The sequence below is a fragment of the Maniola jurtina genome, chromosome 2 (assembly GCF_905333055.1).
Source record: "Maniola jurtina chromosome 2, ilManJurt1.1, whole genome shotgun sequence".
NCBI classification, from domain to species: Eukaryota; Metazoa; Arthropoda; class Insecta; order Lepidoptera; family Nymphalidae; genus Maniola; species Maniola jurtina.
Genome location: NC_060030.1, coordinates 8576164 through 8592087, shown reverse-complemented (window position 1 = coordinate 8592087; position 15924 = coordinate 8576164). Strand labels below are relative to the sequence as shown.

The 15924-nt window shown below is 33.9% G+C and overlaps 3 protein-coding genes across 5 annotated transcripts; 2 read left to right on the top strand and 1 right to left on the bottom strand.

The window, feature by feature from the left end:
* Positions 1 to 731: 731 nt before the first annotated feature.
* LOC123875365 lies at positions 732 to 5819 on the top strand. Of its 2 annotated transcripts, XM_045921149.1 has the most exons (5): positions 732 to 955; positions 3472 to 3644; positions 4201 to 4377; positions 5305 to 5349; positions 5495 to 5819. In XM_045921149.1, exons 1-5 carry the CDS (start codon positions 869 to 871, stop codon positions 5700 to 5702), a joined length of 690 nt encoding a protein of 229 aa, XP_045777105.1. In that variant the 5' UTR covers positions 732 to 868; the 3' UTR covers positions 5703 to 5819. The 2 variants fall into 2 exon arrangements, with proteins under 2 accessions (XP_045777105.1, XP_045777113.1); XM_045921157.1 differs by lacking the exon at positions 5305 to 5349.
* Positions 5741 to 8900, bottom strand: LOC123875378 (FUN14 domain-containing protein 1A-like). Of its 2 annotated transcripts, XM_045921179.1 has the most exons (4): positions 8623 to 8900; positions 7424 to 7619; positions 7164 to 7268; positions 6119 to 6168 (listed from the first exon to the last, which is right to left on the bottom strand). In XM_045921179.1, exons 1-3 carry the CDS (start codon positions 8763 to 8765, stop codon positions 7188 to 7190), a joined length of 420 nt encoding a protein of 139 aa, XP_045777135.1. In that variant the 5' UTR covers positions 8766 to 8900; the 3' UTR covers positions 6119 to 6168; positions 7164 to 7187. The 2 variants fall into 2 exon arrangements, with proteins under 2 accessions (XP_045777126.1, XP_045777135.1); XM_045921170.1 differs by lacking the exon at positions 7164 to 7268 and having other exon boundaries at positions 5741 to 6168.
* Positions 8901 to 9290: 390 nt separating this feature from the next.
* On the top strand, positions 9291 to 14597 carry LOC123875225 (probable leucine--tRNA ligase, mitochondrial). The gene is made up of 6 exons (XM_045920945.1): positions 9291 to 9585; positions 9659 to 10117; positions 11086 to 12436; positions 12649 to 12893; positions 13299 to 13535; positions 13851 to 14597. Exons 1-6 carry the CDS (start codon positions 9505 to 9507, stop codon positions 14082 to 14084), a joined length of 2607 nt encoding a protein of 868 aa, XP_045776901.1. The 5' UTR covers positions 9291 to 9504; the 3' UTR covers positions 14085 to 14597.
* The last annotated feature ends 1327 nt before the right edge of the window (positions 14598 to 15924 follow it).

Sequence of the window (15924 nt, the reverse complement as noted above, 5' to 3'; positions counted from 1 at the left end):
TAATTTGACTGAATGAGAAAGCCGTTCGTTTCCACAGCGAGAAACACCTAATAATAAAAACCATTGATAGCCATAGGCCATGCAACATGCTCGAATACTTCACAGACCACTATACTTGATAAAAATGGAGACACATTTTTTTTTTCTTTAAATCTGGCTTTACTCTGATTAGCCAATGTCAAGTTTGTGATATTTTCAAGTTATTGAATTTATACAAGTATGGACTCCATCTGCGCCGGCGCCCGCCGACATACGCGCGGTGCCCCTTTAGAGCGCTTCCCAGTCAGTTCCACCACCAAAAAACACCAACTAACACAAAAACCAGCCACTCTTAACAAAAAAAAAACACTCCAAACAAGCACAGCACGCGCGCCAGCAAACGCCATCACAGACGAAGTCCCGGAGACACCTTTATGCTGTATTAATCATCAGAATATATCGTGAAGATAATATGTATTTGGAAAATTAAAAAAAGTGAAATTCATATTTTTTAGTTAGCAACGCCAATACAAGGGGCCAGCGCACAAGATGGCGGCCCGCGGCGTTAGTTGCAATATGGTTGCAATCAAAGAGTATGTATATAATCACTACGGTTCCAATTTTGGCACGTGGCCAACGAAGCGACTTGTATCAAAGATGCAGTCTGCGACAAACGGTTTTGAAAAGTTGGCAACAATGTCTGTACTAAAGGTATAGTGCGTTTCATCGAATAGTACCTATGGCGTTATGTTATTGGTTTGTGGTTGAAAGTGGCTGAAAATGCTGAAAAGTGATAACTGATAGTGAAAGTTGAGTTGAGCACACGTTCAGCCGTAGGTCCCGTAGCCCTTAAAGACAGTTGAAAAAGTGGCTGAATGTAAAAATTGAAATGGCAAAACTACAGAAGTTTCCTAAGGGTGCATTATCATTTTACATAGAATTATATTGCAAAAGGAAAAGTGAAACTAAAAAAAAGGTAAAACTTCCTCATAAAACTTAGGCTTAAGCTTAAACACAGAGTAGTACACTGATACACTGAGCTTCACTAAAGGTCGATCAACAACCGACGCGGCCGCAATGCTGTTAAAGCATATATTCAATGCGTGGGAGGGGTCACAGAATGCCATTGGTATTTTCTGTGATTTATCCAAGGCATTTGATTGCGTTGAGCACGAGACTCTTTTAGTTAAATTGAGCCACTATGGAATCAAAGACACTGCGCTTGGTCTCATTGCGTCCTATCTTAGTGATCGTATTCAAACAGTATGTGTGAATGATGTGAAGTCATCCGGATCAGCCTCACTAATGGGTGTTCCTCAAGGCTCTATTCTAGGTCCTTTCATGTTCTTAGTATACATAAACGATTTACCATATGTAGTCCAAAATATTTGCGATATCGTACTATTTGCTGACGATACGTCTTTGATTTTTAAAGTCGATAGAAATAAGGACAATTTTGACGATATAAATGGTGCCATATCTCAGGTAACTCACTGGTTTACTGTAAATAATCTACTTTTAAATGCAAAAAAAACTAAGTGTATTGAATTCGCACTGCCCAATACCAAGAACACAAGTAACATTAATTTAATGATAAATAATGATATTTTGAAAATAGAAGAGACTACTACATTTTTGGGGATAACCTTAGATGCGAAGCTTCAATGGGGCACCCATATATCAACTCTTGCTGGCAAACTAAGCTCTGCTGCTTACGCGGTTAGAAAGATTCGACAATTAACTGACGTGGAGACCGCAAAGATAGTATATTTTGCTTATTTTCATAGTATTATGTCTTATGGAATCTTAATATGGGGTAGAGCGGCAGATATTGGGAGAGTTTTTGTATTACAAAAAAGGGCAATACGCGCAATTTATAACTTAAAACCACGCGATTCACTTCGAGAAAAATTTAAGGAAATAGGTATCCTTACCGTAGCCTCTCAATATATTTACAACAACATAATTTTTGTAAGACAAAATATTCTTAGTTACAAGAAGGTTGGCGATCTACACAACAGGCTGACTAGACACCGTAACAGGCTTGTGACTCCTACGCTCCGTCTCAGGAAGGTCCAAAAGTCATTTGTGGGAATGGGTATAATCTTCTATAACAAAATTCCTCAGTCAATTTTGGACTTGCCTTTACACAGGTTCAAAAAATCTATTAAAAATATGCTCTTGAGAAAAGCATATTATACTATCGAAGATTATGTAAATGATAAAAAAGCGTGGATTTGAACTTCGATTCGCTCCAGCAATGCGCAGGACTTCAATTGCTTTTATACATGGCATAATATTGTATATCAAATCTTTGAAAAGAGCAACCGCCGAGTTTCTTGCTGGTTCTTCTCGGTAGGAAAGGCATTCCGAACCAGTGGTAGATGCTTTTGACGATTCGAAAGAACTTGTAAAAGTCTAATTGAATAAAAACATTTTGAATTTGAATTTGAATTTGATAACATGTGTTTATATTATAATGAGTCTATTGTGTTATTTATTTACATACTAGCTGATGCCCGCAGCTTTGCCCACGTGGATTTAGGGTCTGAAATCCCGTGGGAACTTTTGATGTTGGGATTTCCCAGGACAAAAGTAGCCTATCCGTAATAGCCCGTCCCCGGGATGCAACTTATTTCTGTATCATGTAAAAACATTTAAATGGATGATCCTTTTCCTTTATAAATCTCGAGGGATCACCAGGATTTAGGAATACAATTTCTTACAGCATCAGGGTTGAGGAGTTGGTACCTCGAGGTCAACGACAAAGTCTTTACTTGATAGGTACAGATACCATCAATATCAATCAATTTATAACCGACAGTTTCTAAATCCCATCAGTATTGACGGTGAGATCCCCTGCAGTATCAGAATTGAGGAGTTGGAATCCAATTTTTTTATGAAATAATGTCAGAAAATTCCTCTATTGATCAAAAAAAAATTACACAAATCGGTTCAGAAATCTCAGAGATTTTGGTGTACATAGGTAGAAAAACACCACTCCCTTTTTGAAAGTTGGTTAAAAAGTAGCCTATGTTACTCCCTGGCCGATCCTCTACTTGTCTGTGAAAATCCCGTCAAAATCGGTTCAGCCGTTCTGAAGATAAGCCTTTTCAAACAGGCAGACAGGCAGACAAAAATTTTTAAAATGTGAATCAGTTATGGTATCGTTCAAATATGAGCTTAATATGAGGTAGTTATTTCAAAATTACAGACAGACACTCCAATTTTATTTATTAGTATAGATAATAGGTTACATACTCATGGTTAGAGAATAGGACTGCTAATTATTTACTTTGAATTCCGAATACAAAGTGCACTATAAGACAGTATTTAGATATCCTTACTGGGGCTTATTCTAAATTATATTCTAAAAACAGCTAGGTATCCTTTTCACTATGATGCATGATGTACTACCATCGTATTCCTCATTTGAATTAGCAACACTATGACAAAATATTTATGAAACCTTTTTTTTCGTATTTTCTTTAGTTGCAACAGGAGGCCCTGAAATCATGGGTTTCACTTAGCAAATCAGAGAAGAAATTTTTTGAAACTAAATACAAGGAATATCAATGCAATTTCAAGAGAAGTATTGCTAAGTGTTTGAAAAATGCTGAACCCTACTTAAAATCAAAAATAGTAATACCTAACAGAAGAAAATGGTATGTAGAACACACGGCCAAAAACTATGAAGCATGATTGTTTATTGTTATTAAGAACTGGCTTGATGACTAATGATGGCCCTGATATGTATATACTTAATGAATTTAAAAAAAAGAACCTACAGGCAATTTTTTTTAATCCCTGGAAACTGATTTTCAGAGCACTCTTTCTTTAGCGCTCTAGAGTCTACATCCTCCAGGATTCTCTATAAAATTTCATCAAAATCGGTCAAGTATTAGATGGGCTATGAATAAGTAAGACATATACCTATGTAGGGATGTACAATAGAATAACAACCCCTCATAATAATTATATTACCTACATATTTATTTATATTAGAATTCATGAATAGAAACTTTTGTATGCTAAAACATCAGGGAGATTGCCTTTAAGGGGTCTCTGAATAGTTGTTGGTTTTCGCATACATATTAACTAAGGAATTGAGGCAAATTTTAAAAGTATTATTGTTAAATTTTTCTGCTTAATTTTGATGCATTTAACATTCAGATTTCAGGCAGACAGACATTTGGTCCAGTCAACATTTTTTCTTTTCAGTTTACCAAATGTCAACTGTGAAGAAATGAATAAAGAAATTTTGCAGAATGAATTATTAATATCCTCAAAAAGAGAGATAGATGATAATGAAGATTGTGCAGATCCTACGCAAAATGAAGGAAATATTGAGGTAGAAGCACACAATTCTTACCATGAGTCACCTATACCTACCTCACAGTAAGTTTTAAACATTATTACTTTAAATATGGTTTTCATTAAGTAGACCTGAATAATTTTCAAATAGGTAAAACTGGTCTGCAAAAAAAAATTTGACGCCCTCCCTGGCGCAGTGGTGAGCGCTGTGGCGTTATAAGCGGGAGGTCCCGGGTTCGGTTCCTGGCAGAAGCAGTTTGAGATTTTGTAATTTCTTTGTCTCTGGTCTGGCTTCTGCCATGGCAGTTACCACCCTACTGGTATAGCCGTGCCACCAAGCGATTTAGCATTTGATGCCATAGGGAAACCGATAAGGAATATGGTTTTAATAAAACTGACATACCCCTTAAATATTTGCCCACTTCCATCTTAAACTATGTACATCATCACATACCACCAGGTGAAATCGCAGTCAAGGCCCAAGGGCTCAAAAAACCAGTCAAGTGTGAGTCGGACTCACACAGGAAGGGTTCAGAAGAAGATATTTGTACAATACAAAAACACTATTTCACTTTTTAATTTTTTTAATTCATGGCGGCAATACGATTCGTACGGAATTCTCTCCTTTGGAGTTCAACTCACACTTGTGCAGTTTTATGTATTTTTCACTTTGATAAAAAATGAAGTTGATTGTCTCATTTTGTCCTGATGTATTTATATTCAAAATTCAAAATGTTTTTATTCAATTAAACTTTTACAAGTGCTTTTGAATAGTCAAATCTACCACTGGTTCGGAATGCCGTTCCTACCAAGAACTAGCAAGAAACTCGACGGTTGCTCTTTTCAAGTACATATTTAGTACATAAGTAAGTAAATTTATTTAAATAAGTAAGTTTGTAAATATTATATTTATTTTTGACACTATAATAATAATATGTATTTATTTATTACGTGTAACGGTAGGTATAAGTAGGTATAGAAAATAATAAAATAAGCATTGTTTGATTGTAGGAATGAAATGATACCAATACCAGAACCAATTGCTCCAAAAATTATGTAAGTTTAAATAATCATAGTAGCCAATGATTTTCTTGTCTTGTTTTCTGTAATATCTACTTATTTTAGATGAAATAATGCTAATATACAACTTAAAATATTTGTATGGTAAAATTGTAAAAACTAATAGTAATTAATTTTACAGGACAGCCAAAGGATTGTTTTTAATGATTAAGGAAAGGGAAGAAAATAGCTTAATGTGGGAAGAATTAACTGCGAAACAAAAGAGACGTTACGCAGATGCTTTACGAGCTATTAAGAGGGATTACTTAAAACAATACAGAGAATATCTAGAGCACTTACCATCTGAAAAATTGTTTGATCATTACAGAAACGTAATTAATTCTGTTTGAACAATTCACGAAAGTTAGAACAAGAAAAACAACTTAGGTATTAGTTATAATACTTTATTTATTGATTAAAGTCAATAATTAAAAAAAAAAATTGAAATAAATGTTATGAAACTTGTTTTTATTGTGTTTTGAATATCTATTCTACTGGTATAATGTAATTTTATATTAAATAAAATACTAAAAAACTAATCTAAGATTAACAACAATATGAGATTTTTACCTAAAACTAGAGAATATTTTTTAAATAATATATTAATTATAGGAGCAATAATATTCTAGGCAATTATTTACCACAGAGGAGGCCAATAGCCATTCCTGCAACAAAAGATGCTAAAAACACATGAGTTTCAGTTGCGTGATATTGGTCATCTCCTATGAAGTTGTTGTACCAATGTTTAACTTTGTGTTCTTTTTTCTTTAACAATCCTTCTGCTTTATCAAGTTTACGATCAACAAATCTCTCAACCTGTAACAAAAAACTGGTTAAGTAGCCCTATTCATATCAGTTTAACTTAAGTCTGAGCAAAGGCAAAGTATGCTCTTTTCAGCCTAAGAATTAAATGCACAAGCCCAGCTGAGATCTGTTTTGTACAAGGCATTCATATGCCTAGTGTTCCAATTAGACTGCCTTATTTTGCGTGTACTATAGAATGGCAATCAAAATTACGCAACAGATTTACTTAACTCCCATTCAAAAAACATACGCCTGACACTAATATTATAAAGGAGAAAGTTTGTGTGTGTGTGTGTGTGTGTGTGTTTGTTACTCCTTCACGCAAAAACTACTGGACGGATTGGGCTGAAATTTAGAAAGGAGATAGATTATACCCTGGATTAGCACATAGGCTACTTTTTATCCCGGAAAATCAAAGAGTTCCGACGGGAATTTTAAACCTACATCCACGCAAATGAAGTCGCGAGTATCAGCTAGTATACATATAAAAATATTAGATATTTTATTTAAATCTTAAAAACCAATCCCTAGTGCCTGTAGACTATTTTGAAAAGTGACATAAAAGCTGAAGGTAAATTTGGTTCTTCCATATTGCCAGATAATGGTAAACTAAACCTACCAGCTCATCTCACTTTTTATCATAGATTAGGCCTGGTTCACAACTGCCAGATAAACTTTATCTAACAGATAAATTAGACATTTTGACAGATTTCCAATACAAAAACTGTCATAATGTCAAATTTATCTGTAAGATATAGTTTTCAAGCGACTTTTCAATGTGGATAAGTTCTTAAAAATCCAGTGGTATCTCTTGAGAAAAAAAATAGCTAATGTATTAATTCAGGGCATCACCATTCCCAGCCAAATTGGTTCAGTCATTATGGCATGAAGGAGTCACAAACATACAAACTTTCACATTTTATCAATAACTAGATTAGGATTAATTTGCATATCACTTCTGTATTTGACCTTTGTAACATTTTTTAATACAATTTTTAAAAACTCACTCATAAAATAAAACTATTTAAGAATTAAGATGAAGCAATGCCAAAAAAGAAGCCTCCTGTAAACCCGGCTGAATAATAGGAATTATCTTTGACAAATGATATAACCTGTAACAAAAAAGTGGATTTGTAAAATGTGAGAATGGTAAACGAAAATAGATGGTGAATAGATACATATATAGATACATTTGTGATATGACTATTATCTGGTCAAATACAGATGTGCCATGATTACAAAAAGGAAATATGAAAAAGGAATTTACTTTGTCAAACCAGTCAGGTGATTTTCCTGTTGCTTCTTTTTCAATTTTATCAGTAATTTTGTCAACCCTCTTGTTGATTTTATCCCAATTCACATCTATGTAACCTTTCTGACTTGCAACATGTAGCAATATTACACCCCCACCAATACCAACAGCAGCAAGTTTACCAATTTTCATGGTAATAAAGCCTGTAATCCTGAAACAAAAATGATACAGATTACAGAGCGGAAATGATATTGGTTGAGTGCTTGTTATTCAAAATATTGAAAATTAAAAATCATTTGTATAGTGAACATAATGAACTCATGGTACAAGAGGATGGCAGATGTCCTCGTGTCCAAATAGGTGGGCACAGACTTAATCATAATCCACAAGGAACACGCCTGTCTCAGTGTGTGCACGTAATTCCGCCAACAAAAGTCGGTGGTGGGAGATAGCATGATCAGCAGTGTCTTCCATAGCCACAACCACTCTGCTAAGAGTGAACGATTGAGAAGAAGAGTTTATCTTCATTTTTCACACTCCTCAAGAACTCAAGTCTGTGTTAAAATATAGATATCTTTTATACTAAAGAATACAAGTTCTACAAACTTTTATTCTTAATAATATTTTAACCTAATAAGGCATCGGTAAGTACTGCCAATTATTTACTTGAAGAATAGATATATCAGCAAAATTATGTATTGCTACATCCCTAATTATAACAATAGGGCTTCGTATTACAAAATATACTGATAATGAGCAATTATTGCACAGTACCTGCAGATGCCATGCCTAGTGTGTGAGAGCATTGTCTGTCCTTGAGATCAACTGCAGGTGAGCAACTTAATGTTACAAAGCAATGGGTGATGGGGCTGACGCTTAGACGAAATAGAATGCCGATTATGTCTTTCTAAAATTCGATACACACGAAGTGTAATCTTTGCTGACAGATACTGTAATACAATCTGAACATGAGACATAGCTGCAGCACAAAAACAGATCTCAGTGAGGCTTATGTGGCCTTAACTCTTCAGCGTTACCAACCATACCGCAATATTGCAACTTCAGATTGGACTAGGTAGGTACTTGCATGTGTTGCAATCACTGTAGCTACTTGTATACACAATAGTGTATACTATTTTTAATTACGCATTAGATCTGACGATTTGAAAGTAGATGCTTAGCGCAATAAAACAAAGAATATGAGTAACACATACCATCCTGACGCAGTTCCTAAAATTAGCTGCTTTGTTGCTGATGTTGAACCAATATCTGCAATAGCTTTTTCAATAAAGTTCTTTGCATCATCTACTATCTTTTTTGCTTCTTCAGATGAATCATCTTTTTTCGGTTTAGCCATGTTTTTTCAAAATCTTTCTTTCAAAACGAGAAAAGAGTAATATTTTTTAAAATATCTTACAAATAAAATCACTAAAGAATAGAGAAATGAACAAATACAATGATGAATGAGCTTTTGCTATCTTTGAATACAAGCTTATTAGTTATCTGTGAATTTAGAATTCTGACAGCTGTCATTTTATTATAATAAAGAGACAAGGGTTTTCCGGACTTCGTCTGTGGTGGCGTTTGCTGGCGCGCGTGTTGTGACTTTTTGGAGTGTTTTTTTTGTTAAAACTGACTGAAAAGCGCTCTAAGGGGGTGCCGTGCATATGTCGGCGAGCGGCGGCACAGACGGGGTCCATACTTGTATAGTTTAGCTAACTTGTTACAAATAACAACAAACTTGACATTGGCTAATCATTGAAAAAGCCAGACGAGAGAGAAAAAAAAAAGGGTTTTCCGATGGGTTTTCCGGCTCTGGATTCTAGCCTTTTGAAAATAATAAATAAAACAAACAAATTAGCTATCTCTATGATGAAACATTTAATTTAATTATTATTACCTTGGATGAAGGATTATTTACATATTAGAGGTATTTTAAAACAAAGAGTTAAAAGGTACCCTAGATCTAGCCTAGCTAGATATTAAATCAAAGTGTACCTTGGTACCATCGATATTTAATAACGATGTGTTATTAAAATACAGTATTATATTTTGTCCTATGAGGTTTTTCCTGTCAGTGATTTTGTTCTATAGCTATGTTTAGCTCTAGATATTTTAAACATTTATTCAGAAAGCGTACAGTATTTTCTAGACATAAAAGTAGCCTAGGTTTATGGGTGAGTGTACGGTTAATCGATCTGCTGGTACGAAATGTTAAGTTTTCTAAAATAGTATTTTATTCTTTTGCAGGATCAGGACTTAACCACGGTTATTAAACTTGAAGTAGAAAAACATTGGGCCAAGGAAGTTTTATGTAACAAGAACTTGGTTAAAAATGAAAATAAAGATCCATATTATGTGCTGCCTATGTTTCCTTATCCATCAGGAAATTTACACATGGGTCATGTCAGAGTGTATTCAATATCAGACACAATAGCCAGATTTCAAGCACTTGATGGTAAAAATGTAATTCATCCAATTGGGTGGGATTCTTTTGGATTACCCGCTGAAAATGCAGCCATTGAGCGAAACGTTTTACCCCACATTTGGACTGATAGCAACATTTCAGCTATGAAAGAGCAACTTGTGCAGTTAGGATTAAACTTTGACTGGAATAGAGAAATTAGTACATGTAATCCAAACTATTATAAATGGACCCAATATATATTTTTGAAGTTATTTGAAAATGGACTGGCTTATCAATGTAAGGTAAAATTATTTTTCAAGCAATGTTTTAAGCAAAATTATTATTCTAAATCCTTGAGAGTAACATAGCCTACTTTTTATCCCAGAAAATTAAAGTTCCCATGGAGTTTTCAAAAACCTCAATCCATGCAGAAAAAGTCACATGCATCAGCTAGCGATGGAATAAAAAATCGAAAAAACTTGGTTCTGCCTAATCTTAACCCTGTTTTTGATAATACAGTGGACCCCCGGTAATCCGGCTCCTGTCTAATCCGGCACCCCCTGTAATCCGACAAGTTTATTTTATTATTGAACTAGCTGATGCCCGCGACTTCGTTAGCGTGGATGTAAGTTTTTTAAAAATCCCGTGGGAACACTTTAATTTTCAGAGATAAAAAGTAGCCTATGTGCTAATCCAGGGGATAATCTATCTCCATTCTTAATTTCAGCCTAATCCGTTCAGTAGTTTTTGCGTGAAGGAGTAACAAACATACACACACACATAAATATACACATACACACAAACTTTACCCTTTATAATAGTTAGTGTGATGTGATGTGGTTTACTTTTGACATATAGAATATTATCGTTGGATCTTTATATTGTCGGATTACAAGGTACTCTAATAAAAAACGCCGGACTATAGGGGGTCTTAGGCAGTACTTTATAATCCGACAAATTCGATAGTCCGACACTGCCCTGCAAAACGTTTGTCGGATTACCGGGGGTCCACTGTATCTGTCAAGTCGCTTCACCGGGTGTTTTCAGTTTCGGTGAAACCAGTTTTACACTGTATGAAGTAATTTTGTAACAGACACTGACTGTCAAGGGCATTCTCTAAGTATCTTCAATCAAACACCTTCAATCTTAGACAAAGTTATCTAAGTACCTCCTAACATTGGCATAGTACCTAAATTGTTGAACCAAATCTCTAAAAACTCCTAATCAAAATAATATGATTCTATGGTTAAACTACATTGTATCTTTTTAGGCAAAAGTGAACTGGGATCCTATTGATGAAACCGTTTTAGCAGATGAACAAGTCGATGACAGTGGCTGTTCTTGGAGATCTGGTGCCAAAGTTGAAGAAAAGGTTTTAACACAGTGGTTTATAAAAACAACAAAATATGCAAAGCTATTGTATGATGGTCTAGACAGTAAAAGTTTAGAAAACTGGAAAGACATTATTAACTTACAAAAACATTGGTTAGGAGAATGCAATGGTGTTGTAGTGAATTTTCATATTAATGTCAGAAACAGACTAAGAAAGTTTGATGTTTGGTCTTCAGATCCATACAAGTTTATACATGGTCAGTACCTAGCAATGAGCAAAGATAATGTATTGATAAAAGACATGACGTTAGTTGAAATACAGAAGCTTAAATGCTATAATCCAATTACTAAAACAGATATGTCAATTTATTTAACAGACAGTATAAATTATCCAGAAGGTCGGGATGTCTATATTGCTTGTCCCTCTGTTGATTCAGAAGATTACCAGTTATCTTTGACCTTAAATATTCCAATTGTAAACAAAAATAAAATTATAGACATACAATCTGAAAATAAAAGAGCAATTGATATAGCACAAAAACATAACAGTGGAGGGTACTTTGTGAGTTCAAAGCTTAAGGACTGGCTTATATCAAGACAAAGATTTTGGGGTACACCAATACCTATTATACACTGTCCAAACTGTGGGATAGTACCAGTACCTTATGAGGATCTACCTGTGGTTCTTCCTGAAATTAGTGCACAGGAAACAAAAATTTCAACACTATCAAGTTTTAAATCTTGGCTAATTTGTAAGTGCCCTAAGTGCTTTAGTAATGCAACTAGAGAATCTGATACCATGGACACATTCGTTGACTCCTCGTGGTACTATTATCGTTTCCTGGATCCTAATAATGATAAGAAACCTTTTGACAAGGAAAAATTAATTGGGGTAACTCCAGTGAATTGTTATATTGGAGGTAAAGAACATGCAGTATTGCATTTATATTACACTCGATTCATGAGCTATTTTTTACATTCGTTAGGATTAACACCAACACAGGAACCTTTCAAAAAACTATTAGTACAGGGAATGATTATGGGACAGTCATATAAGACCAAGAACACTGGAAAATATCTACCTCCTGAAGATGTAGAAATGGTTGGGAAAGAATATAAAGAGAGAAACACTGGGGAACCAGTTGTTGTACAGTGGGAAAAAATGAGTAAGTCAAAATATAATGGAGAAAATCCACAGCGCTTGTTGTCAACCTATGGATGTGATACAACAAGACTATTGATTCTTGCTGATGTTCCACCTGCTACAAGTAGACGATGGTCTGATGCCAGTAAGTAAACTTACTCAAATCATTTATTCCAAGTAGGTACTATTGTACTCCTTTTGGTGATCAGAATTGTTAGATTTGTATAAGTATATTATTAATATTATGCTAAAATTTTTTTTTTTAAGTTCTACACTCAATAAATAGTAGATTTATAAATATTGTGCTACTCCTAAAAATCAATTTTGAAAGTTAATATGATTGGTTTTCATTTTAAGCATTGCCTGGAGTCTTAAACTTCCAACATAGGTTATGGATTACAATCAGGGAGTTTTTAATGCATAAGCAAAACAAGAAATCATTTGCTTATAATGAATCGTCTGATAAAGAATTACAAGAATATGAAAATAAGTTATGGGATTCAAGAAATTACTTAATTGCAACTGCTACCTATCATTTTAAATACACTCACAAACTGAGTGTAGGAATTTCTCGACTCCAGAGTTTAACAAATGTTTTGAGGGTAAGTAGTAAATAAGATTCTTCTTTCCATAATAATTCAACAATGTATAAAATAATAATTTACTCAAGGCTCCATCAGATGGACTGCATGCAGCATGAAGTTGAACTTTTTGGCTTCAAGCATGCAGTTAGTGTTGTAATATTGACTGCAAGCATACATTCCGTCTAATGGAGCCCTTATAAGATATAGAAGTTAGCTACCTGAACTTTTAAGATGTTTTATTTTATTGAAAAGGTACACGAAACAGTAAAAATGGTCCAAACATAAAAACAAAAGATACTAATCTAAGTGACAACCCCTAATAGGTGTACACAGTACAAAATTTCATTTTCACAGCAAAATTTTCCAGTATTCAACCATAAGTTATTATTTCACTTTTAAAATTTTGCGTTTTTAATATTTCAGAACAATGTACCGCCGCAAATAATAGCGAAAAGCAAAGAATATGAGCAATCGCTGGCTTCTTTGATAATTATGCTCTCTATAATAACTCCACACTTCTGCTGTGAGTTATGGGCTGGTATGCGATCCGCACCTAATAGAATATGCGATTTATCTGATGGAATAGACTGGAATCAAGAGGTTCTCCAACAAAGATGGCCAGTCGTAAATGAAAATTATCCATTGTCTTTTCAATGTAAAGTAAGTAATCTAATCATACTTTTATAGAAATATTATAAATGCAAAATTGTGTATGTCTGTCTGCCAACTTTTCACCGCAGATCTGCTTAACTGATTTTGATGAAATCTGGCACTTTTTTATCCTGAAAATTAAGAGTTCATACAGGATTTAAAATCTAAATCCTCACTAGCAAAATAGCAAGCATCATCTAAATGTTATAATATATTTTATGAGTGAATACACTATGAGTGAATGTACCTGAGTCTTAACATAATTAGTTTTAATGACTTAAAATTTGAGCATGATATATAAATATATAAAACTGTTTTTTTAAGGTTGATGGAGCTGATAGGTGTGACTTGAAAATAGAAGCTATTAAGTTAAAAAGTTTAGATTTAGAACAAGCTTTAGACCTAATGGTTAGAGAGAAAGCAGTTGCAGAAAGAATAAAACATGGAATTAAAAAAACCAAATATGAACTGTATCCAGATTGTCGTGCAATATTACATATCTACACAAACAGACAAGCAAAGAGCAAACTAAAATCTGAGTTATATTCGCAAGTTTAGGTTTTGCCTCTGAAATCAATTTTCACTTAGTTACATACTTGGCTACTTTAGAATTAAATTAATTAAAAGGTAGTTTTCACTAAATTTTTTTCAATATTCATCCAGCATGCAAGACAGCAAGAAATTAATTGTAGTATCGACTAATTTGTGAGAATAGTCGATACTAGAATTAATTTCTTAAACTGGACCCTTTCAAGTAAAGATTTTTATATAAACCTGTGAGGATGATACTGCTATTGTCGCAATTAAAATACCATAAGCCTACGTTGTATTCGTTTACAAATTGCGAAAAACCAAATTAAATTTGAATTTCGCGGGCAGGCCCGTCTCATGCCCCTTAAGCAGCATTAGACTATTCGATCTAACCTTCGTTTAAAATTTATCGGAATCGAAGGTGCAAATACAATCGGAAGTTCCGAATTACTTTCGGAATCGGAATCGAACCTCCGTAACATTAGTCCTAATCTATAAAGATACCTATTGATCCGTAAATGTTGAAGAAAAAATACAAGTATATACAGGGTGGTCAAAAAGTCGTGGATCAAACGCAATAGGGAGATAGAGGAGGTCATTTCCAGCAAAAAAAAATTCTACAGCATGGCCATATTTAAATTGCCCTAAAAGTTATGAATATTTTTGGGTTTTTTAACAAAATACCAAATTCTCTTACAATTACACTAATTAAAAAAAAATGTGATAAAAAACAATAAAACAAACGATGTTGTGTCATTACTAGATAATGTATCAGCACTACAAACCTTCTATTGAGGCTCTGGCTGCCAAATTAGAAGAGCAATTAATTTTTTTCCAAAACTTTTAAAGCGTTACCAAAAATTAAGTGTCACTTTAAAAGCGCACTGTGAAAAAAAAATGTACTACGGAAAAATGACCCTGTATTAAAAAAACTTGCTGATTTAATGCCAATTTAAATAAGGTATAATACATTACTCTTTGTTTCGTAATTCTGGTATTATAATCGTTTTTTCATGTCAAGGTGCAAATTTCAGTAGATTAGTTTTATTCAAAATAATTTTGAAGATTATCATGCTGCTAGTTAAACTGCTAGTTTTTTGTACGTTGGAATGCTAGAAACATCACTGTGCTTGTCACACTTAAAATTTGTGAAAATAACAGAAACTCTTCACTACCACCACGTGCCAGAACTACCCAGAACGCCCGTCTTGCAAGTAGTTCATCTTTTCTAGGAAACAAAAGAATAAAAAAACTATCCTTATTTCAACAATGCAAATAGGAAGGATAATTAGTTTGAAAGAGAGGCATAGTTTGTTTATCCTTTTGTTTCCTAGAAAAGATGAACTACTTGCAAGACGGGCGTTCTGGGTAGTTCTGGCACGTGGTGGTAGTGAAGAGTTTCTGTTATTTTCACAAATTTTAAGTGTGACAAGCACAGTGATGTTTCTAGCATTCCAACGTACAAAAAACTAGCAGCATGATAATCTTCAAAATTATTTTGAATAAAACTAATCTACTGAAATTTGCACCTTGACATGAAAAAACGATTATAATACCAGAATTACGAAACAAAGAGTAATGTATTATACCTTATTTAAATTGGCATTAAATCAGCAAGTTTTTTTAATACAGGGTCATTTTTCCGTAGTACATTTTTTTTTCACAGTGCGCTTTTAAAGTGACACTTAATTTTTGGTAACGCTTTAAAAGTTTTGGAAAAAAATTAATTGCTCTTCTAATTTGGCAGCCAGAGCCTCAATAGAAGGTTTGTAGTGCTGATACATTATCTAGTAATGACACAACATCGTTTGTTTTATTGTTTTTTATCACATTTTTTTTTAATTAGTGTAATTGTAAGAGAATTTGG